This window comes from Scyliorhinus torazame, chromosome 19 (genome assembly GCF_047496885.1).
Source record: "Scyliorhinus torazame isolate Kashiwa2021f chromosome 19, sScyTor2.1, whole genome shotgun sequence".
Lineage (NCBI taxonomy): Eukaryota > Metazoa > Chordata > Chondrichthyes > Carcharhiniformes > Scyliorhinidae > Scyliorhinus > Scyliorhinus torazame.
In genome coordinates, this window is record NC_092725.1 from 136,218,799 (window position 1) to 136,244,154 (window position 25,356).

Genomic DNA, 25,356 nt, shown 5'->3' on the forward strand with positions numbered 1-25,356 from the left:
AGCGCAAGATGAGTTTTGAATCCATACCATCACTCTCTCCATCTCTCTCAATTCTCTTCCTATGTCTAGAGGGGCATGAGGCAGACAAACCACATGCTTATGTCTGTTTCCGTAGTTGTTTTTTTCCTGGAACACGTCACGAGTCTGTCACCAGAGGCAATAGCTCGAGGGGTACCACTCCACATTAAGCATGGCTGTCCAGGGCATTTTTCGGAGGTGTACTGAAGGATTTACAGGTCAAACCCTTTGGCCTTGTTATGAATGTATTCCCCATAGTCAAGTCCTGGAATGGGATTCAAACCCAGAGCTTCTGGCTCAGAGGCAAGGCTGCTATCCACTTCACCACAAGACCTCTACACCATCACTAGGAGCCCTCTATTCTAACATTGCCCAACTCTGCTCCCATCTCAGCTTACCAGCTGGTGCAACTCCCTGCCGTGCCTTTGTGACGTGCCAACTTGTCCAGCTGACAGTTCTAGTGCACACCTGGCTAGCCATCCATGTTCCATCCTTCAGAGGCTGGAGGTTATCTAAACTTTGTTGCCCTTATCCCAACTTGCAGCAAGTCCTGGCCTGTGGTCGCAGGTGAACATTGTTGACGCTATTTTTAAATTCTCAATCCTTGTTGGCGTATTCCTCAATGACCTTGTCCATCCCTATTTCTGTACTCTTCCCCAGCTTGATAACCCTTGCAGTTACCTGCATTCCTCGAATTCTGCCCCCTGAAGCATTCACAACCTTAACCACCCCACCGTTAGTGGCCATACCTTCAGCTATCAAGGCCTGAACCCTCCTTGAACCTTTCCGCCTCTCCACTGCTTTTTCCTCCTTTAAGTCGCTTATTCTCCTTGGGTGAGTCAGTGACAAATTCTGTTTGTATTTCACCATTGCACATTTTACTTGCATAAAGGCAAATTCTACAGTCATACACGTCAACCTGTAAAAATCAGAAAAGCTGATGAGCATTCAATAAAAGCTGACAACTCAAAAGACACTGGGCGGGATTCTCCACTCCCGCGCCGGTTGGGAGAATCGCCTGGGTCGCCGAATTTTCCCGCGGCGCCGGTCCGACGCCCTCCCCCCTATTCTCCCAAGCGGCGAGAACAGCCCCGCCGAGTTCCCCGCGGCGCAGGCCGGAGGATCGCCCGAGACACCCAAAATGGTGATTCTCCGCAACCCCTGCTATTCTCAGGCCCGGATGGGCCAAGCAGCCAGGCCAGAACGGCAGGTTCCTCCCGGCGCCGTCCACACCTGGTCACTGCCGGCAGGAACAGAGCGGGAACGCTGGGGGGGGGGGCGGCCTGCGGGGCCTCAAATGGGGTCTGGCCCGCGATCGGTGCCCACCGATCATCGAGCCGTCCTCTCTGAAGGAGGACCTCCTTCTGCAGCCCCGCAAGATCCGTCTGACATCTTCTTGCGGGGCAGACTCTGAGAGGACGTCAACCACGCATGCGCGGGTGACGCCAGTTATGCGGCGCGGCCTCGTCATGTATGCAGCGCTGCCTTTACATGGCGACAAGGCCTGGCGTGTGTAAATGACGCGGCCCCGCTCCTAGCCCATTATCGGGCCCTGAATTGGTCGGGATAGGGGCCGTTTCGCGCCGTCGTGAACCTCGACGGCGTTCACGACGGCATGGGCACTTCGGCGCGGGAGTGGAGAATCCCACCCACTGGGTGAGATTTGTCTCCCCCTCCCCCACCTGCGCGTTTCGCGGAGGAGGCCCGCCATTGGCCGGCGGAAGGACCTTCTGGTCCCGCTGTTGTCGACGGGGTTTCCCGGCAGCAGGGGTTCACCCTTGGCACGACCGGAAAATCCCGGCGGCAGGAACGAACTGTTGGAAAATTCCAGCCATTGTATGCTCCCTTTTGCTACCAACCTTTCAGTCCTTCAATGGTTCCAATCTTGAAGCCCCAGTTCTTCCTCCGCCTCACTCTCCATGATCATTAGAGCTGAAAGTGCCATGTGTAAAAATTTCTCATCTTGTATGTGGGATATTCTGTGTGGGTTAAAGCCAGGGCGGCACGGTAGCACAGTGGTTAGCATTGTTGCTTCACAGCGCCAGGGACGCGGGTTCGATTCCCGGCTTGGGTCACTGTCTGTGCGGAGTCTGCACGTTCTCCCTGTGTCTGCGTGGGTTTCCTCCGGGTGCTCCGGTTTCCTCCCACAGTCCAAAGATGTGCTTGTTAGGTGAATCGGACATTCTGAACTCACCCTCTGTGTTCCTGAACAGGCGCCAGAGTGTGGCGACTAGGGGATTTTCACAATAAAGTCATTGCAATGTTAATGTAAGCCTACTTGTGACAATAATAAAAGATTATTATGATTAAAGGATGCTCCCCGCCCCGCAATGGACCTGGCACTCCATCTCTGCACTGTATCACTTGCACCCAGAGGCTCTCACTTCTCTTCGGTGTCAGACAGACTCAGGTGCCCCACCTTTTACTGTTTTCAGGGCCTGCCTATATTCTGTCAATCCCACAAGACACTCTGACATCACAAGCTGCCTCAACCGTCTCCAACAGAAGATATTTCCTTGCAGCTAACTTAAATTATAATTCCTACAGTGCAGAAGGGGGCCGTCCAGCCCTTCGAGTCTGCACTGATCCTCTGAATGAGCCCCCTGCCTCGGCCCCCTTCCCTATCCCCGTAATCCCATAACCCCATCTAATCTGAACTTCTTTGGACTGTGGAAGGAAACCAGAGCACCCGGAGGAAACCCACTCAGACACGGGGATGAAGTACAAACTCCACACAGACAGTCACCCGAGGCTAGAATTGAACCCAGGTCCCTGGCGCTGTGAGGCAGCAGTGCTAACCACTGTGCTGCCAAGTGGCTAACGACAATCAAAGGAACACCCCCAGCGCATCTGCATGTAGTCAGAGGATCTTTATGTAATCTGACAACCAGAGTAAATAGGAATGCTTAAATCCAGCACCGAGTTTTATCTGCAAACATTGGCAAAGTGGAAGGGACTCAACATGTTTCAATCTAATGATTTGCTTGGATGCAACAGTGCACTGAGGGTAATGTCCTTGCTCCAAGTCATTACTCTCGACCTCCTGCCACTTTGCCTGCTTGCTGCCCAGAGCATTCTAGTACGACACAGACATATGGGCTGTTGGAGGAATAAAAGCAGATATTTGTGAGCAGGGCCTGGTGTGCTGACAGCACCTTCGCAATGCTAACGACACAAAATTTGAACCACTGGCACTTCAGCTTCTTTGTATCATCATCAACTATTCCCTACTCAAGAAAATTGGCACCTGACCTTTTGTCAGGACTTTACTGGTGCCACCCAGTAAAAGGATCCCAACATTTCTAAACTTCTAAGAAGGAAACTCCATACTTGACATATCTCTTCCACCCCCCCCCCCACCCCCCCCCCCCCCCCCCCCCACACACACACACACACACAACAAACATCCCTGTGCTGTTGTCACTAGTGGCGTTTCAACTCCTCCTTTTCCGAGGTCTGGCTTTTATAAGCTAGCTTCTAATCCTGGCTGAACCACTTGTTACAATTATGAGATTTGTAAGATTGGTATATTTTGGGTCCATAGGTATAAATGTAAGGCAAGTAAAGGTGGGCATATGATCTGTTCCGCAATTTGCCTGAGTGGTTTTATGGTTAGAAAGCAAAGGGAGATTTAGATTATTTTATTGAGAACAAGGTACAAGATAATTATGTTTAGAAACAATGACAGCAGTCTCTTGATTTTACCACAAATAGACCCTGGGCGGGTTTCTCCGTCCCACTGGTGCGGCACTCCGTCGGGATTCGCCCTTTCACCGCTTGGTCAATGGGGATTTCCATTGTGGGGCAACCCCACCCCATCGGGAAACCCCCGGGCTGCCGGCAAAACGGAGAATTCAGCCCCCCCCCCCAGAGTCTCCCAAAATCCTCAAGAAAGATGTCGGAGATACTGGGCTGTAATCAGTGGTGCTGTAGACTGTCCATTTACGTCTGAGATGAAAGCGATTTGGGATCAAAGATAGCTCATTCAAATTTCTACGTAGATACAAGGCTAATTTGTTTCACGTTTCCACGGGGAAGAGGGCAGTGCAAGCCATTTTTGAGATCAGGTTACCGGCTTCCCTACAAAGCAATGAATATTGCAGGCAGACAGAAGAGGTTTGGTCAGTGGAGAAAACCTGTTGCTTGGGTTTGTGAACTACCACAACCGGATGCAGGAGGGAGACGGTCCTTCGTTGAAGAGACACATCCGGCAGCCATCTACAGATTCTTAAAGATTTGCTCTGGCATGGCAAGGGTGAAGCAAGTTAATTGCTGATGGTGGATTTAAGAAACGTTGAAAACGGAGGAAAGTGTCTGGGGCACAAGGAATGTAATAATGTGACAGTCCCTGCGTAATCCACCTTCCTTCCTCTGACCCCCATGAGGCCTTATAGGTCCACCATGACCTGCCCTCTCTTGGCCAGCCATGTTCCGAACCCCTTGTAGCAGCACAAGATTCCGACCACAAAATATTATCGGAAACCCCGTTAAAACCAAAAGTAATCACGAGCCATGAAGACACAGCGCTGCATCTTTCACAGTTGCCGTTTTGCAAGTAAATCTGAATTTAGTTGGGAGTCAGGTTTTCATTTTAAGCAAATAACCCCTTAATGTGGACCCGTTTCTTACAAAATATCGCTCAAAGATAATCATTACTGCTGTTTGTCGAAACAGGTTCAAAGTGATTTTTCCACTTACTAATGTCTTAAATTAACTATCCTGATGTGATCAAAAGAAGCCTATTGTCAAAAAAAACATAAACTTTCGTCAAATAAAATTTCTCTGCGCTTCTAGTTATCCTCGTTCAGTTTCATTTCAAATTAATAAATTATTTTTACCTTTAATTCAATTTGTTTTGATTGCTTTGAAGATATTATAACATGTTGGTACAAAGAGTTGAAAGATCAATTAAACTAAGGCCTTGAAAACCTATAACGTAACACACGATAACTCGGGCAGTGCTACATGACACCAGAAAATGTAAGGAAGTGGGAGAATATATGTTATTCAAATTGAATCATCTTTGTGCAGAGCATTGCGAGTAACGCCTTTGCCGTAAAACCTTTTTAAAATAAATGACACTGGATAGTTTTAAGTTAATGCATTACAAATACAAATGTGCCTTGGTGAAACCAGCCTGATAGGGTGATATGATATTCTATGATATTCACAGGCGTCCCGAGAAGACTTGAACTCAAAAGATTTATTCAGATAACGAAATGCAAGGCTTCAATGGGGCAGGCAGTACATCCAGTCCCAGCCTTTTAACTCTAACTACCAACATGTTACAAAGCAATTAAAATCAAATGAATTGAGCTAAAGGTAACATTAATTTATTAATTTAGAATGAAACTGAAGTCGGATAACTAGAAGCGATGAGAAATTTTATTTGATGAAACTTACGGTTTTTATGACAATAGGCCTCCATAATTGATTTGTCCAAAATAGGAGGCTTGGGCATCGACTGCCCAAGAAATGGTCATGATGCAGCCTTATTTCTAGTACTAGGCCCCGTATCTAAGGAAGGATGTGCTAGCCTGGGAAAGGGTCCAGAGGAAGTTCACAAGAATGATCCCTGGAATGAAGAGCTCATCATGCTAGGAGCGGTTGAGGACTCTAGATCTGTACTCGTTGGAGTTTAGAAGGATGAGGGGGGGATCTTATTGAAACAGGATACTGCGAAGCCTGGATAGAGTGGACGTGGAGAGGATGTTTCCACTTGTAGGAAAAACTAGAACCAGAGGACACCATCTCAGACTAAAGGGACGATCCTTTAAATCAGAGATGAGAAGGAGTTTCTTCAGCCAGAGTGTGGTGAATCTGTGGAACTCTTTGCCGCAGAAGGCTGTGGAGGCCAAATCACTGAGTGTCTTTAAGACAGAGATAGATAGGTTTTTGATCAATAAGGGGTTCAGAGGTTATGGAGAGAAGGCAGGAGAATGGGGATGAGAAAAATATCAGCCATGATTGACTGGCGGAGCAGACTCGATGGGCCGAGTGGCCTAATTCTGCTCCTATGTCTTATGGTCTTACTACATGCCTTATTAAGGGATGCTCAAAGATGGGGAGCCCCACACTGAGTAAAATAAAGAAACATAGCCTTATTTACAACATGATATGTACACTGTCCGGTTGATCCCTGCCAGTTCCCTATTTTGGGCGGTGCCTTACTGGTCAACGTTTTATACATTGGTTAATCGAGACCCCCTACCTCTAACGGGGGACCTCGTACTCCGCAAGGACCACGGGGAAGATAATTATTCCTACCCCGCGCCCCGAGTCTACTGTATTATTAGTCCAGTGACAATACCACAACGTAACCATTGCTGAGGCAAGTTGAGAACCATGAGGCTACCTCAACATGAAGGCACCCTCAGTGGACTGCATAATTTCATTCATAAATATAAAAATATTTGAATCTATTAGTTGATTTTCTGGAATAAATGTAACTTAACTTTTATTGAAATAAAGGAAAAAGGGCCATTAATGTTGCCTGGGAAATACAGTAATACGATGATTGAATAATTGAATTCCTAAATCACATATTTTATAGTAACTCACACATTGTAATGCGGTGACCAAGAATTGTGGCTTTGCGTCAGGCTGACTATATATGGGAATAAGGACCAGTAATCAGGAGTGAATTCAAAACCAAATTTTAAGCAAAAGTAAATACTGCAGGTGCTCTAAATCTGAAATAAAAAAAGAAATGAGCAAAATCCAGGCTGGCAAGTCCATAGGGGTGGAGACAGAACCCCTCCCGCTGGACTGGGTCCAGCCTCAACAGAGATCTTTCCTGGCTGCAGCTCTGTCACTGGGGCACAGGAACCACGGCTCTGGCGACTCACCTGCCTGCCGCCACTTCCACTGACCTGGCAGCCTTTTGAGTACAGCGGGATGTTGGTGGGGGAAGGTCACTGTGTCAACAATAAACTGCCAGCAAAACAACCTCGGAATTGGGGCTTTGACAAGTGCAATTGCAGCCGTAGTTGCCAGCCTTCCTTCCCCATGCAAAGCTCCCCGGTGGCCAGATTACGTTGGGCTGTCATCACAGAGCAGTTCCACCGCGCCCCCCCCCCCCCCCCCCCTGCATTCACGCCTGCCATCACTGGGCTTGGAAACTTCAGCCTCAAGTTGCAGGCACTTTCAATCAGCTTCAATTATTTCCATCTCCAAGCATGTGGAGACTATGGTCCGCTTACCGCTGTGAGGGCTCCAAACGGACTAACCTCTGCTTTTCCCTTTAATCTTATGTCAAGTAAAATGACACATAACTGCATTGGTGCGGGTTTGCATTCTCAGTGCCTGGTGTAAGGTGGAACTGGCGCCAGTCTGTAGTTACACTCCTTTAGTGCTAGCACTTTGAAGGTTGAAGACTCTTCATTCCACTTCGGAATGGAAAATAGTGTTTGAACGTGGTCATTAGTTTTCAGTTCATAATGAAACAACGCACACCATCCTTAAATGTTGCTGAGGAAATAAAGATAATTAGGACGATTTACATGGAGGAGGTCTTAAATCCAGCTTTCATAGTATAATATGATGAGCCAAAAAAAAAAAGCCCTGTGTTGGCCTGGCTGTATCAAATAACATTCAATTAAGGCTGTTGGGGAGGGTTTAAACTAATGTGGCAGGGGGATGGGAACCAATGCACAAAGTCACGCAAGTATTAAAGAGAGGATAGCAACAAAAGTCAATAAGGAGAAAGTGGAAGGCAGAGAAACAGATTGTATTGCATTTATTTCAATGCAAAAGGCCGAACGGGCAAGGCAGATGAACTCAGTGCATGGATAGGTACATGGGACTGGGATATTATAGCTATTACTGAAACTTGGCTAAAGGAGGGACAGGACTGGCAGCTCAATGTTCCGGGGTACAGATGCTCAAGGAAAGATAGAACAGGAGATAGGAGAGGAGGGGGAGTTGCGTTTTTGTTCAGGGACAGTATCACGGCAGTACAGAGAGAGGATATATCCGAGGGTTCGCCCTCTGAGTCTGCATGGGTAGAACTGAAAAATAAGAAGGGCGAGATCACTTTGATAGGACTGTACTATAGGTCCCCAAATAGACAGCGGGATATTGAGGAACAAAAATGTAAAGAGATTACAGATGGCTGCAAGAAAAATAGGGTGGTAATATTTGGGGACTTTAACTTTCCCAACATTAACTGGGACAGTCATAGCACTAGGGGTTTGGATGGAGAAAAATTTGTCGAGTGTAGTCAGGAAGAATTCCTCATTCAATATGTGGATGGCCCGACTAGAGAGGGGACAAAACTTTGTCATGATATTCAAACACACACATCATGATAGACAGACCAACAGACCAATTAGCACACATAACACGACAGCCAATCACAGACAAGGACAGAGACAGTATAAGACAAGAAACACGACACCTGGTGGTCAGTCGATCTGGAGACAGGACAAGGACAGGACCTGATTAAAAAGACACTCACACAGTCACCACGAGCTGAGTACCAAGACAGATCTGTAAACCACAAGTTGGAATAAAACTGCGTTGTACCAATCGCAACCGTGTTGGTTCATCTGTACCTCAGAGCACCCAACACCACAAAACTTGACCTCCTCTTGGGGAATAAAGAAGGCAGGTGAAGTAAGTGTTAGTGAGGGATCACTTTGGGACCAGTGACCATAATTCAATTAGTTTTAAGATAGCTATGGAGAATGATAGTTCAGGTCCAAAAGTTACATTTTGAGGGTATAAGGCGGGAACTTTCAAAAGTTGATTGTGGGTGCCTATTTGCAGGCAAGGGGTCAGCTGGTAAGTGGCAGCCTTTCAAAAAGGCGTTAACTAGGGTTCAGAATGAGCACATTCCTCTTAGAATGAAGGGTAAGGCTGGTAGAAGGAGGGAACCCTGGATGACTCGGGATATTGAGGCCATGGTCAAAAGGAAGAAGGAGGCATATGACATGCATAGGCAGCTGGGATCAAGTGGAGTATAGGGCTTGTCGGAGTAGAGTCAAGAGAGAAATCAGGAGGGCAAAAAGGGGACACGAGATTGTCATGGCAGATAAGGCAAAGAAAAATCCAAAGAGCTTTTACAGATTCATAAAGGGTAAAAGGGTAACTAGGGAGAGGGTAGGGCCTCTTAAGGATAAACAAGGTCATCTATGTGCAGATCCACAAGGGATGGGAGAGGCCCTAAATGAATATTTCCAGGGTGATGACCTTTCATTGGATGAATTGTTAATATTGTAAATATAACCACGTGTTGCCCCTTTTTTATAAATTTAGAGTACCCAATTAATATTTTCCAATTAAGGAGCAATTAGCGTGGCCACTACACCTACCCTGCACATCTTTGGGTTGTGGTGGGGAAACCCACGCAAACACGGGGAGAATGTGCAAACTCCACACGGACAGTGACCCAGAGCTGGGATCGAGGGACCTCGGCGCCGTGAGGCAGTAATGCTAACCACTGTGCCACCGTGCTGCCCTCGTGTTTCCTCCGGGTGCTCCGGTTTCCTCCCACAGTCCAAAGATGTGCGGGTTAGGTGAATTGGCCAATGATAAATTGCCCTTAATGTCCAAATTGCCCTGGTGTTGGGTGGAGGTGTTGGGTTTGGGTGGGGTGCTCTTTCCGGGGGCTGGTGCAGGCTCGGGGGGCCGAATGGCCTCCTTCTGCACTGTAGATTCAATGATAATCTATGATTAATCTAGGACAAAGGTTCGGCACAACATCGTGGGCCGAAGGGCCTGTTCTGTGCTGTATTTTCTATGTTCTATGTTCTATGTGTTGCCCCTCTTAAATCTGCAATCATCCTCAAAAAAACACTCTTGACCCCCCATCCTTGCAAATTATCATCCCATCTCCAGCCTCCTTTCCACGTCCAAAGACTTGAACATGCTGTCGCCTCCCAAATCCCTTCCTATTTTCCTGGAACTCTCATGTTTTAATCCCTCCAATCAGGCTTTCCATCCTTTCCACTGCTCTTACCAAAGTCACAAATGATGTCCGTCATCCTTCCCCACCTGCTTTGCAGCCTTTGGCATCGTTGATCTCCCCATCCTTCTTCAACGCTTCTGCGCCACCGTCCAGCTGGTTGGGAGGCGGCAGGGGGGGGGGGGGGGGGGGGGGGGGGTGGTGCTCTCACTTAGTTACATTCTCATCTATTTAATCAAAGCCAGAGAGAATCACTTGCAATAGCTTCTCTTCCTGCCCCCGCAAGGTTACCCTGGTGTCCCACAAGGGTCAATGCTTGCGCCCCCCCCCCCCCCCCACCTTCTATTTCTCATCTACATGCTGCACATTAGCAACATTTTCACTTGTACACTGCACAACCCAGCATAGATGATGGGCACTCGGGCCTTTTCTGTGCTGTAGACGTCTATGAATCTAACACCCAGCTGCATCTCATGACCCCCTTTCTGAACTCCTCCACTGTTGCTAAACGCTGCTTATCCGATACTGGATGAGCAGAAGTTCCCTCCTATTAAAATATTAGGACGAGTGGAGCCATTGTTTTTGGTCTCTGCTCCAAACTCCGTTACCCATCTAACGATGCCATCCCTATCCCTGGCAGCAGTCTGACATTAAGCCAGTTTTGTTCTCAATCTTTTGCCATATTTGATCCCGCGATGAGATTCCGACCTCATTTTTGCCGACTGCTTAATTTCACTTTGTTCACCCTGTCTCAGCTCAGCTGCTTCTGAAATCCTTAGTCACGTCTATGATACTTTTAGACTCAACTATTCTGACACACTGCTGGCTGCTCTCCCACATTCTAACCTCCGTAAACTTGAAGAGCATCCAAAACTCTGCTCCTCCCATGTCATAAATCGCAGCAAGCTCTGTTCCCCTTCATCCCGGTGCTCACTGATCAGCAATGGCTCCCAGCCAATCATCGTCTTGACTTTAAAATTCTCATCTTTGTTTTCAAATCCCCCCCCCCTCCCCCCCTCGATGGCCTATCTCCGGAATCTCCTCCAAACCACATTCTCATTTATTGGGTGGAATTTTCAGAGTGTCAGTCTCTGACTGAAAGCCACCGTGTATCTCTTCAGAGGCACAGCTCCATTTTGCAGACCAGGGGCTGGATTCTCCGCTGGGGCGGGGGGGATGCTCCATTTTGCTGGCAGCCTAGGGGGTTTCCCCGACGGCGTGGGGCTGCCCCATAAGGGGAAACCTCATTGGCCAGCCGGCGTAACGGAAATATGGCACGGTGGGACGGAAAATCCAGCCCCAGATCTTCAGCAACTCTGACGAGAAGAAATCTGGGGGCGTGGTTCACACCGTCACCCTGATGAGAGATCGAGGTGTCATCTTCAAACGGTGCCCTAATCAGCGCTGAGGTCAAACTCCCCCCCCCCCCCCCCCCCCCCATCTACCATCACAGGCACTGAGGACGCTCCCCACCATGAAGGTATTGGGGGCTCTCCCTCTGCCCTGCATCCTACCACCGTGGCAGTATCGTAGGCATTCTTCCCCTCTCTGGCAAGTTCTCTCCCTTCCTTTCACTGGCAAGTCTTTTCCCTTTTCAAAGGCATTGGCCCTTTCTCTTCCCCCCCCCCCCCACCCCCATAACGGTAACTCTTCCAATGGGACTCCCCAGAGGGCCCATCCATGGCACAGGTTGACACTGCCAGGTTACCACAAAGTTGACAGTGCCAACCTATGCCAGGGTAGTCCCAGGGCATTGCCTTGTCGCTCCTGGTAGGATCCCCTTGACTGAATCTCATTCTTATGAAGCTGTTGTAAACCTCGCCGACATGGTGTCATGTCGATGCTTTGAATATTCAGTGAGTGGTGGGGGAACATGGTGGCGGGCAGGCCCGTAAATAATGTTAACATTTATGAAAATGTATTTATTTAGGAGGTTCCCGTGTGGGGTAAGTCGGGAAAAATAAATAAATAAATTGCTGATGAAAATCTCGTTCCCCGACTCTCGCGAGATTTTGTGGCCACGCACCGTTTACCCATGCGGCGAATCCAGGCGCAAAATTGTCCCCATAATTTCCGCAGTATTGGTGACCATGTCTTCAGTTGCCTAGGCTCGAGGCTCTGAAACTCCTTCCCTACTCTTCCCTGTCCCCCTGCTTCACTTTACTCCCTTGCGGACACTCTTTAATACCTTCCACTTTAACTAACCATTTGGTCATTTACTTAATATCGCCTTCTGTGGTTCAGTGTTACACTTCATTTTACACCCCTGGAGTGTAACGTTCACGCTGCTTTGTAAATAACGCTGCTGAAAAATCATAATGCTTTGGAAAGCTCAAATGAGACTCGGCGTAAAATATTGATGGCATTGCAGCGAAGTATCACGTTTCATAACCTCCGTTTTCCAACGTAGATCCAAAAATGTATTCAGCAGAATTCACAGGAACATTCTTTTTAAAAAAAGGGCATGTCTGGAAAGTATCTGAAAACCCATCTGTCAATTTCCCTGCAGGAATAGCTCAGATAAGGCTCAAGTTTCAACAAGTAAAGAAATCTATTTTGAGACTTACCCAGAGGCCTACTTAGAGTTCTGTAATGACTGTTCGCAGTATGGGTTGCTGATACCGAATGTGCCTGTTAAATTGTATGGATCTATTATTGTTTTCATGCCAATGTTTTACATGCATGGTAGCACAGTGGTTAGCACTGTTGCTTCACAACGCCAGGGTCCCAGGTTCGATTCCCGGCTTGGGTCACTGTCTGTGCGGAGTCTGCACGTTCTCCCCGTGTGTGCGTGGGTTTCCTCCGGGTGCTCTGGTTTCCTCCCACAATTCCCGAAAGACATGCTGTTAGGTAATTTGGATATTCAGAATTCTCCCGGACAGGCGACGGAGTGTGGCGACTAGGGGCTTTTCACAGTAACTTCACTGCAGTGTTAAAGTATGCCTACTTGTGACAGTAATAAAGACGATCATTACACAAGGCTTTTGGCAATTAGGGGAGGGGAAAGGATGCGACGGGAAAGATAATGGTCGAGGATGGCAGAAATATTAATGAATTATTTTGCTTTAGATTCACCACGGAGGTAGAGCAGGTGGACATGATATTGGTTGATGAGTAATGCGATAAGCGCACTTAAAATACAAAAAAATGTATTAAATAAAGTATTCAAACTTAAACGAGGATAAAACCCCGGCTCCAGATGAATTACATCCATGCATTTTAGAATAATCCCGGGAAGAGTTAATGGAGGAATTCTCCAGAAAAGAAAGGTTGTATTGCCCGAGCTAACGTCAGTTAGAGGATGACGTTGATTCAGGGTTGAGAGTTTCTCCCGTGGGTTAACACCTGACGGATTAGGCCGATTCCCAACCCACGTGTTTTGGGCACATGGGGCAAGATGGCCCGATAAGGTCATGAGATCTGTAGTGCAGCACTAGCTTCCTTTGCTTTCCCTCCGCCACCTTGGCAAGTGTAACACAGCTGGATGGACAGGTTTTCACCATTTGGCACGATTGGTTGCCAACCATTCACCGAACTGACCAAAGCATTCGACTCAGTAAAATCACCAGGCTCTGTGAATTGTGGCTGCACAAAGATTTGGATGGCCAAGGAACGTCAGCACAATCCTGCAACTGCTTCATGATGATACGGCTGCAATTGTCGGGGGGGGGGGGTACTGATTCAAGAGCTTCGCTCAGGCCGATATGTGCAATGAGGGGTTCCTGGTGTTGTTGAATGATTGGTAGCATGGTCCTCCCACTCAACAATGTCAATGACGCCATGCTCTACATCGAACTCAAGAGTGTCTTTGAAACATTTCCTTTGTCATCCCGGGAACACTGGGCCATTTTGAGGAAACAGGATCTGGTGGGGGAGACATTTTTCAGCCACTCGGGAAGAGTGTCCGGTCTATTATAGTTGATTGAGCAGCTTTGCCCGAGTGCTTTTGGAACTGAATTCAAGTAGGACACTGGTGCATGTTTGGCCGACTTCCCATTGAATCCGGTGGATGTGGCTTATGGAATTGCTTATGGAATTTTTCCAGAACTGTTTTTATGTGTCACTGATACATAGTCCATGGCTTATTGTCGTTCAGGAGAGTGGTGACAACAATTACTCAATACTGTAGGGCTTCTGTTGACTTACGGAGGTCTGTGTTGTCAAACATTTACTGCTGTAATCTGTAGGAAGCTGAGCTGGTTCAAATGGACCGGTCTCCGATCTCCTCATCAATGATCATCTTTTAACAGGAGGTGGCTGTCAAGGTATGAGGAGTCTTCAAAATATTCCAGAGTCTATCCTTCAACCTATATGGGAGGTGGAATATTTAATTAACCAGGTGTGGGTTGACGTATGATTTCTGTTTTGACAACATTCACGGAAATGCTGTGCAGAAGTGCAGAGATCGAGAGTGGTTTGCAAATCTGGAGCAGCGAGGGCAACGACACTGCAGTCATCTGCAAACTATCGATTGTCTATGTTTATGATGGTCAGTTTATTTTCGGCATGATAGGAGACTGAGGTTAAAGTGTTTATCATCAAGGCGGCATTTAAAACTCGCACCATGAGGCAGATGATCGTTGATGACTGACAGGCTTTTCACCACATCAATGTAATTTACCTGGATTTCCAGAAGGCCTTGGAGAAGGTGCCCCATAATAGACTAAAGAATAAATTAGAGAGTGCAAAGTTAGAGAGAAGTTGCTGGCTGGCTTCAAGACAGAATGCAGAGAGTGGGAGCAAAGGGTAGTTATTCTTTGGCGGAGGGCTGGTAATGGTGTTCGGATCATTGCAATTCACAATTTACATTAACAATTTGGACTTAGGAATTTCTAAATTTTCTGATTGCCCCAGACTGTGAGGGGGATGTGTGGTGGCTGGGTAATCAATACTGAGGATGCAACAAATTGCAAAAGGACATTAAGAATTTCGCAGAATGGAGAAACAGCTAACAAAGATGTGAGCCTAGGTGGGGTGTCCCAAAATAAAAATCCATCAGTCACGAAAATTGCACCATAGGTGCAGTGCAGTGAAATCATACGCTTCAGTGATTGGAATGCACTTAGTTCTTGGAATGCACTTACATCTCTTTGATGTGGTCAATGTTTACAAACATTGGGGTTTCACCACTAAGACCACTGAACTGTGAAAGGATAGGAATGGGTCAAAACTGCAGATGGCTTTTACCAGCTGTCAATCACAGACCATTACTCATGAAAACTATGTTGCTGATTAATGGATCTGTGGGAACCAGAGGCAGGTACAGTTGCTCACCTTGGAGGAATGGACAGGTGGAGCTGCAAGTTAAGTATTACAGCTATAATACTTCCCACTGTTTCAGTCTGGACTGCTCCCTAGCTTCCAGGCAGGGGGCCCTTTTCTAGGTGGGGAGGGGTTCCCCCTATTACAGTGGTTCATATGGGGAGGGGGTCCTTGGGGGTGTCTGGTAGAGGAGGTCAGGGCAGAACAGTGGGTAGCACTGTTGCTTTGCAGCTCCAGGGTCCCAGGTTCGATTCCTGGCTTTGATTGCAGTCTGTGTGGTGTCTGCACGTTCTCTCAGTGTTGGCGTGCGTTTCCTCCCGGTACTCCGGTTTCCTCCCACAAGTTCCGAAAGGCGTACTGTTCGGTGAATTGGACATTCTGGCTGCTTGTACGTGGGTGGTCCTTCCAGCTCCTGTCCTGCCTTCCGGAAAATGCCCTGGGTGTGGGATGGTGTTGGCAAACCAGCTCACTGGCCAGCAGCATGAATTCCCGCTCGTGACACCCACCTCGTGGGGGCAAAAACCACTCCGCCCAGTTAAATCGGAGATCAGATATTTGACACATCATATAAGGGAAGAAATATAAACCTGTTGGTATTATATGGCACTGCATATGAATATGTTCCTTCACTGCTAATGAGAAGCAGCCTAAGTTCCAGGTTGATACTGCGTCTCCCCACTGATTTGGCTAATTGAAAGTCCATTACATTTTGACAAGCTGACTTTCAGGAAGCTTTATAGTTAATACTGCCTCACCTGACAATTGGAAACAGAGTGTTGAAGAGACAATTGAGACTTGAACAGTGGAAGGGGTTTAACTGAAATGCAGACTAAGTAGATGCCAGTTTATCTCCTTGCTGGATATATTCATGTTAAATGTCATCAGCATTGATTGCAGTGCTCTGCTTGGTATTCATGAGAGGCGGAAATCAATTTCCAGTACTAGAGGGAGTTTGTCATATTGAACCGGGAGCCAATTAGACCCACGCTACTCAGCATATGGTTAAAACTGCATTGGGATTCCAAGCCAGGTACGTATTTATACTTGTTGCCCAAAGTATCCTGGGTTCAATAGCATTCTCTGACATGGTGTTGTCCCCTTTGTCGGACAAAGTAGAAGCAGGGTCGGAATTCTGCCCGCTCCTTTGACCCTGCCATAAACCTAACCCATTTTCCTGGGTGGGAGGACAGTTTCGATGCCCTTGTCATCAGGGATCCTACCACCAAGAAGGAGCTTGCTATTGTACGTCATGGAAACAGAGCAGGGGTGCGGGAGTTGGTGGCAAGGCGGAGCAGTGCTTCCGTGTCAAAAGTGATGGCAAGGGGAAAGAGTTAAAAAGAAAGTGTAAAATCCTCACAGTCCCAGATGACCATTGAGGGGGTAAGCTGACTGGTGTTGATTTAACCGGAAGATCACCACACCTCTGGCGAGGGCCAAGGTTGCGGAGGTGGCGCCTTCATGCCGGTACGAGAATTGAATCCGCGCTGTTCGCCTCACTCTGCATCATATTTTTTTTTAAAAATATTTTTATTAAGGCATGTGTAACCTTCACCTTCAGTACCTCGATCATTATGTCTGCAATCCCCTGCCAGAACTCCTTCAGCTTCGCTCAAGCCCAAAATGTGTACATAGTTCACGGGCCTCCATGAACCTCTTCAGCTCCTTCGCCACTGCCGACACACTCCCCGACTGCAAACTTGACCCGTCCAATCTCGACTCAATAACCGGATTAAAGTCCCCCCCAGAATCAGCCAGTGCGAGTCCAGGTCCGAGATCTACCCCAACACCCGCCTCATGAATTCAACATCATCCCAATTTAGGGCATAAATGTTCACAAGGACCACTGACATCCCCTCCAATTTCCCACTCACCATCACAACCCCCCCCCCCCCTCCCGGTCTCCCACTATATTCCCCACCTCAAACGCTGCCCGCTTATTTATCAGCATCACCATCCCCTGCTTCCTCATAGAATTTACAGTGCAGAACGAGGCTATTCGGCCCATCCGAGTCTACACCGGTCCTTGGAAAGAACACCCTACCCAAGCCCACACCTCTACCCTATCCCTGAAACCCAGTAACCGCATTCAACCTTTTTGGACGCTTAAGGGCAATTTAGCAAGGCCAATCCACCTAACCTGCACACCTTTGGACTGTGGGAGGAAACCGGAGCACCCGGAGGAAACCCACGCAGGCACAGGGAGAACGTGCAGACTCCGCACAGACAGTGACCCAAGCCGAGAATCGAACCTGGGAGCATGGAGTTGTGAAGCCGCTGTGCTAGCCATTGTGCTACCCTGCTGCCCAATCCTGAAAGTCTTGCCCTGCCCACTTTTTCTTAGCCTAGTCTGGTCCCCAGTCTTCAAATGTGTTTCCTGTAAAAATGCCACATCCGCCTTGAAGCTCCTCGCGGGCGACCGTTTGACTGATCCATTCAGCCCTCTCACATTCCATGTGACCAACCTGGTCAGGTGGCACCCCACTCCCCTCCTCAGCCAATCAACCAAAACCCTTCTTGGGTCAGTCTCAGGCTCGCGTCACACAACCCTCCAGGCTTGCCCTCTGATGTCCAGCGTCACCAACTCCCTCCTTATTGCAGTTCGCCAGCCCCAACCCTGTCAGCAGTCCCCCTCTCCCCTAAACAGACAGCAATCGCATCCCCCACTAAAACTCTGACCACCTGCTCACCCCCCACTGCGCTCGCGTGAACTATCTTGCCCAGTTAGACTGGCAGCCCCCGCCCATCGGGCCAAGCATCTCACCCCCCCAACAGATACCCCTCCCCCACTTGCACACTCCCATAGTGCAAATAACATAACAATGAGGATAAAGGTGCACTCACCCTCCATGGTCCTCCAGCATGAAACCCCACCAAAGAACCCTGCAAAAAAGATAAATCGCCCCGAGAGAAGAGAGGTTCTCCCCTAACCATCACCCAAAATGGAAAAAAGCAACAAAACCAAAAAAGCTGAGAGAACCAACATCTCCTCACACGTTTTAACGTCCTCCCTCTCCTGCCAGTTCCTTGTCATTCAAGAACGCCATTACCTCCACCGGTGTTCCAAAGTAGTATTCGTAACTGTTGTGGGTCACCCAAAGCATCCCGAACATCACCCCCTTCTTGGGCAGCCTCGACACGGTTGAATCCAGCTCTCCTCTCAGCCAGTTCCACATCCAGGTCCTGGTATACCCGGAGTCCGTTATCCTCCCAGATACATCTCCGCTTCTACCTGGGCCACAGCAAGATCTTCTTTATCTACGAATCGGTGCAGCCTCACCACCATCGCCCTCGCCGACTCATTTGCTGCAGCTTCCTCATCAGTGCCCTTTTGCGCCCGACCAACCTCGAGGGGCCGGTCGAAGGGCCCCTCCGCAATCAGCTGCTCCAACATTTTGGCTACACAAGAGACTGCGTCCTCTCCCTCGATGCCCTCTGGTATCCCCGCCATTCTCAAACTTTGCCTCCAGGAGAGGTTCTCCAAATCCTCTACTTTCTCCTTGAGCCGCTTCTAGTAAGGTAAGCTGCTCCTCGTGCCTCCCCACCTTCTCCTCCACCTTCTGGATCGCCCGGGTCTCCAGCGTCAGCTCCACACGGCCGATCCCCGCTTTTAGCAAGTCAACCACCTCCGCCAGGTCCTCCGGAGCTTCCTCTGCTGACTGAACTTCTCACTCAGAAAGTCCACCAGCTGCTCCGTCAACCCTTGCTCTCTGCCATCTTTCCCTGTGTCACTCAAAGAGGGCTGGATTCTCCGCCGGCCGGATGCTCCGTTTTGCCTGCAGCCCAGGGGTTTCCTGGCGGTCTGGGCCTGTCCCAGAATGGGAAACCCCATTGACCAGCCGGCGAAACGGAGCATCCCTCCAGCGTGCTGAACCAGAAATCTGGCACGGCGGGACGGAGAATCCAGCCCAGAGTTTCTTGCTCTTCTAAACCAACTTCTGGTCCTCGAATCCATCCACTGACCTCACCAGTGGAGTATAACTTTCCTCCACTGCCTCTGCCTCCAAAATATCCATCCGGCAACCGGGGAAAAGGAATGAAGAAAACACCTCGAGCCAAATGTGCGGCCACTCACTCAAACGCCATCGGAAGTCCCTCGCTCTGCACCGCAAGCCAGCTGTCCTGCCAACTGAGCTAAATCAGCCACGGCAAGGGGAATTAGAAGAGCCTTCAAGGTAGAGAAACTTAGCCGCTTTATGGGTCTCATCCTCCACTGAGTTTGGGCTCTTACCACCAGTGAAGCTAGTCGATAGCCACTTTCCGCTAAGTGGTTCTGGGGAACAATCATAAAGAACAAAGAACAAAGACAAGTACAGCACAGGAACAGGCCCTTCGGCCCTCCAAGGCTGTGCCGACCATGCTGCCCGTCTAAACTAAAATCTTCTACACTTCCTGGGTCTGTATCCCTCTATTCCCATCCTATTCATGTATTTGTCAAGATGCCCCTTAAACGTCACTATCGTCCCTGCTTCCACCACCTCCTCCGGCAGCGAGTTCCAGGCACCCACTACCCTCTGTGTAAAAAACTTGCCTCGTACATCTACTCTAAACCTTGCCCCTCGCACCTTAAACCTATGCCCCCTAGTAATTGACCCCTCTACCCTGGGGAAAAGCCTCTGACTATCCACTCAGTCTATGCCCCTCATAATTTTGTAGACCTCGATCAGGTCGCCTCTCAACCTCCGTCGTTCCAGTGAGAACAAACCGAGTTTATTCAACCTCTCCTCATAGCTAATGCCCTCCAGACCAGGCAACATCCTGGTAAATCTCTTCTGCACCCTCTCTAAAGCCTCCACATCCTTCTGGTAGTGTGGCGACCAGAATTGAACACTATGCTCCAAGTGTGGCCTAACTAAGGTTCTATACAGCTGCAACATGACTTGCCAATTCTTATACTCAGTGCCCCGGCCAATGAAGGCAAGCATGCCGTATGCCTTCTTGACTACCTTCTCCACCTGTGTTGCCCCTTTCAGTGACCTGTGGACCTGTACACCTAGATCTCTCTGACTGTCAATACTCTTGAGCGTTCTACCATTCACTGTATATTCCCTACCTGCATTAGACCTTCCATAATAGTGGCAGCTGAGTAAAATGGGCCAGGAAGCTGGAGTCTGTCCTGTTTACTGAGTTGACAAGGAAGGGGTCAGCCAGCAGTGGTCCCCAAGATTGCAGCATGGGTCTCTTGCCTGATATTGTGTAGGATTGCAGAGAGGAACCCAGGCCTCACAATGTATTTTGGAAACCACGCTTAAATAACACCCTTAGACTGAAGTTTGCTCTGGTTATATTTTACTCCAGAAACCTTCTGATATTGTTCTCACAAATTGTCTTTTTTTTTTAAAGCAAAGAGATGCTGGATTCCACCTCTGATGATGGTTGTATGATGCTACCAAATACTGAAGGTACATTTTGCTCCATTTTAAGCTGCGTCTATCTACGACATAATATCGCTGCCCATGGTAAGTTATATTAGTAACTTAGTAACTGATATTGCTTTGACCTTACCCAGACATGGCTCAACAGGCGAATCGAGCGGCCATTTTGGAAACAAACCCATTCTCACAATGGAATATTGAAAACCTTTTTGACAAAAATACAGAACAAAAAGAAGAAAAAAGTAAACAAGAACCAGACCCACAGGTACGGAATTTTATTCATTGGTCATTGTAAATGGTGCTTTATATTTACATTTTGACCCCAATTTTACCTTTTTTCGCCTTTGGCTCACATTAGCTCAACATGGGGTTGTTATCTTTTTAAAACAACCGAGGGGCATGTTTACTTTGTTTGATTGCCATCTTTATGTCGTTATAGCAAGTTTTTTTTAAATGTGATCTCTTTTGTCAACGTCTGACAGTTTACTTGGGAAGTATCAAAATGTGTAAAGTGTTTCAATCTTTTGTTATTGATACTATAATTGCCCTTTCTGATTGACACTTATAGGGTATAGGAACAATTGGGTTTTTTTTCAAAAATATTATTTGAATGGGTATTTTGTCTCAGTATTTTATCACTTTGGGAGGGGGGGGGAGTTTCACGCACTCCCCCACGGTGTGTTTCCCAGCGGCAGGAGGTGACCTGCCGTTGGCTGGTGGTGGGATCTTCTGGTCTCGCCGCTGTCAATGGGATTTCCCATTGAATCCACCGCAAGCCGCTGGGAAACACACGACAGTTGGGATTTGGCGTCGGCGCAGCCAGAAGATTCCGCCAACGTGAACAGCCAGAAAGCTCCGGCCTTCGTTATTATATGGCGCAACGATTCTGGACGAATGCACATGGAACGGCCGTGGAAGCAGCAGGGAGAGTGGTGGAGGGGGTGTGAAGCGTTGAGGGCTAGAGGGCCTAACTACCTTTAATATAAATACAACAAGTCCCAGATAACTAAGGCAGACTTTCCACCCAACTCCCCTCGGCAGTTGACTGCCCCACCGTGACCACCAATGATTTACGTCTGGGGTTAGCGAACTTGACTCTCTCCTGCCCCCATCTTCTCACGAGTGCAAATTGGGCATCGTAAATCAAGAGGGATCTGCAGATCCAGAAAATCCAGCCCTCAGGTTTCTCTACAACAAAGCCAGGTGCTTCCTCCTCACACTTAGTCAGCAAATCATTACCTTGAAAGGTAACTGTGAAGTAATCAAACATTAGCAGAGGTGGCAAATCCTCGCTCCTGGAGTCTTTATGGTTGTGAGTTGGAGTCTCCGGTTAGCATTTCAGTTTTGAATTGAAAAGGTAGATGTGAAGGGCGAATATACCCTGATTTAAAGGAAATGAAATTAAATGAAAAGAAAATCGCTTATTGTTACCAGTAGGCTTCAAATGAAGTTACTGTGAAAAGCCCCCAGTCGCCACATTCCGGCGCCTGTTCGGGGAGGATGTTACGGGAATTGAACCGTGCTGCTGGCCTGCCTTGGTCTGCTTTCAAAGCCAGCGATTTAGCCCTGTGCTAAACAGCCCCTCCATCCCAGTTAGACACAGCAAAAGCGTCAGTCTCCGTCAACTGTACTGCCTGTAGGTAAAATGATTTTACTCAGTTGTAACCCAATTTGTGACAAATATATGAGTCTTTTGCAGAGAACTGTCAGACATAAAGCAGACACTCTCAGACCAATATGCTGAATGGGTACTCCTACTGGGCGCGCACGTTTGGAAAATTGGCTTTTTCTGATTCAAAAAGAATCGATTAACATGGGAAGTAGAACTATCAGGCTGGCTCTCTAGGCATGTGCTTCTCGAGCTGTTTTAAGGTTTAATGATGGTACAGAACAAAGAGGATTTTGTCATACAGATGAACCATGAGGGATTGCTTGGCGCTGATACTATGTGGAACAAATTAAAGTTCTCCATTCCTTCGAATCAGGATCACTCCTTTTTTGTTAGTGCAGCAATTCACCAAAATCATTTTCTTAAAAATGAAGGCTGTCTTTTTAATTTGAAATAAGATTTTTTGCATTTTAAAAAATGACTTTGATCATTTAGAGAGACCCTTTTCTTCAATTTTCCATCCGAAGGCAGGTCCCACCCACGGCACCGCCACCTCCATCATGGGTACGGCAAGGAGGCACGTCCCGAATCCACCCCATGTGGAACAGAAATCGAAACCTATGCAGTTGGCACCAGCTTGATTCACAAAGGCCAACCAGCCAATTTATGTGCATGTTGCAGACCAGAACTATAAATGGTGATAGCAGAAGCGCCAATGTTCTTACCATCACGTGGCTGATCAGCAATCTCGGCCCTTTGACCATCTGCCATCAGCATATGTTGGAAGGATTTACAAGCTAATACGCAGCTTGAAAGGCTGCATTATGTACACGCCTTCCTTGGCCAGCAAGTGCGAGAGTGAGACTTGAACCCGTTTGAGCTTCTGGCCCAGAGGAAGTGACGCCCCTCGCTGTCACCACAAGATCTCTTATTGTGGCATCACACTCTTACAAATTTGTGGAGGCCACCAATAAATCATAACCAAAATGTCGGAGTTTACTTAGACATGTTTCACGAGTAAACTGGCTATTGACATGAGCTCAATATCATAAATAATTCACAATCATTGATAGTCCAGCAGCACCACAGTAACAAAACATCCTTCAAACTTGTAATCATACTTCTTGTTTTTACAGCCAAATGGATAATCTTCTGTTTCTTGGCATGAAATGCTATTTGTCAGTCTGCCCAAATTGTTAATTGCCTGCAGATTTTTCCTTCACTCGAGCGTACTGTTTATCCAGAAATGTTGTCATCCTTGAATTTAGACCGTTTGTAACAAAAATCTCATCAACGTTTCAACACCCAAGGTGTAAAGTCTTATCACTGGGGGGTTAGGGGAGGGGCATGACTAGTCATTGATTACCAATTAGAACAATTATCTTTGATAACTGCCCTCTGTTTCCTATTTGCCAATTAAATCCTGGATTGCCTGAATTAAAACAAGCCTTATAATAACAGGCAACGACCCATTTGGGGCCAGTCAGGTATTAGCAGCATGTGGCGAAAATGCAAGAAATTGCTGCGACTAATTACATTATGGCCAAAATAAACAAAGATAAAATAGAAATAGACAGAAAGTGTTTTACAATGAGACACAAAATACCAAATTTTATTTTTTGCTGCACCTTTAGTGAAATGAAATGGTGGCGGTCGGGGAGCACACTGGTGTGTACTGCTGCCTCGCAGCCTCCGGGACCCAGGTTCAATTCCAGCCTCTGTGTGGAGTTTGAACGTTCTCCCTTTGTCTGCGTGAGTTTTCTCCGGGTCCTCCGGTTTGCTCCCACAGTCCAAAGATATGGAGGTTAGATGGATTGGCCATGCTGAATTGCCCCTGGGGTTACAGGGCGGGTGATTGGGCCTGGGTAAGGTGGTCTTTCGAAGTGTCGGTGCAGACTCGATGGACCGAATGGCCTTTTCCTGCACTGTAGGGATTCTATGATTCTATTCTATGAAATAAGGAATCAATTCTGTTTACAGCGTTTTGGGCTGGAACTCAATGCATGGGAATGGGAATCATAGAATCCCTACAGTGCAGAAGGAGGCCATTTGGTCCTTCGGGTCTGCACCAGCTCTTGGAAAGGGCACCCTACTTAAGCCCACGTCTCCACCCTATCTCCATAACCCCACTTGGAAACTAAGGGGCAATTTAGCATGGGCAATTGTTATAACCTGCCTACTTACCATTGGCGGGGGACTAATGACTATCCCACAATCCTGTGGGAGTATGAGCTTCCCCAATGAGGGGGGCGGAGAAACCACTAGTAAACTCCAAGTATAAATAAAGCTGGCCAGTTCAGGAACCGGCAGGAAGGAGTGTGCAGCAAGGGAAGTTACTGCTACTGTTATGTATATATGTTATAGTAAATACATGTTATTACTTTGTATCCTTAAAACTCGTGCTGGATTCTTCGTGGCCCTTACAAAACTGGTGACGAAGGTTAAAGTGAATAGCCGTCTACACTGCTGAAGCCACCTCCCTGGATTTTTGTTGTATACAGGTTGGAAGTTGTTTTCTATTATACCATGCCTCTGTACGGACGTTTGGATGTTTTTGATGCTGCGCTGGAAAGCTGGAACCAGTACACACAACGGATGCATTACTATTTCCGGGCAAACAATATCACCGAAAACGAGCGCCAGGTGGTCATATTGCTCACCGCCTGCGGCCCGCATACGTTTGGGGTGATTAGGAGCCTTACGTACCCAGCTGCACTGGACACCAAAACGTTTGATGAACTTGTGAATATAGTGGGGCAACATTTTAACCCAACCCCGTCCACGATAGTCCAGCGTTACCGGTTTAATACCGCTGAGAGGACCCCTGGAGAATCCCTTGCCGATTTTCTATCCAGACTACGCAGGATTGCGGAGTACTGTGACTATGGTGAGACCTTGTCAGAAATGTTACGCGACCGTTTGGTTTGCGGTATTAACAATGCGGCCACCCAGAGAAAGTTGTTAGCGGAGCCAACATTGACTTTTCAACAGGCCATTCAAATAGTATTGTCCCGAGAGAGCGCAGAGCGAGGAGTACAGGAGCTACAGGGAATGGAAGTGCATGCCTTGGGGCGGAATCCCTTCCGTCCGAAAACGTTCCCCCGCACTCCTGCGATACCTTGGGCGAGGCAACGTCCGGACCGACGCCAGTGGCCCTCGGACATTCCTCCCCGAAGGGAGCCTTCTCC

At 47.8% G+C, this 25,356-nt stretch overlaps 1 protein-coding gene across 1 annotated transcript in view; it reads left to right on the forward strand.

Annotated features, from left to right (window-relative positions):
- The window catches only part of LOC140396547 (uncharacterized), a 76,160-nt gene that overhangs the window by 35,097 nt on the left and 15,707 nt on the right, over positions 1–25,356 (forward strand). Inside the window, exons 2-3 of the mRNA XM_072485285.1 lie at positions 20,528–20,586; positions 20,694–20,824. Of these exons, the coding sequence (XP_072341386.1) occupies positions 20,528–20,586; positions 20,694–20,824 (190 nt within the window). The remainder of the gene's footprint in view (positions 1–20,527; positions 20,587–20,693; positions 20,825–25,356) is intronic.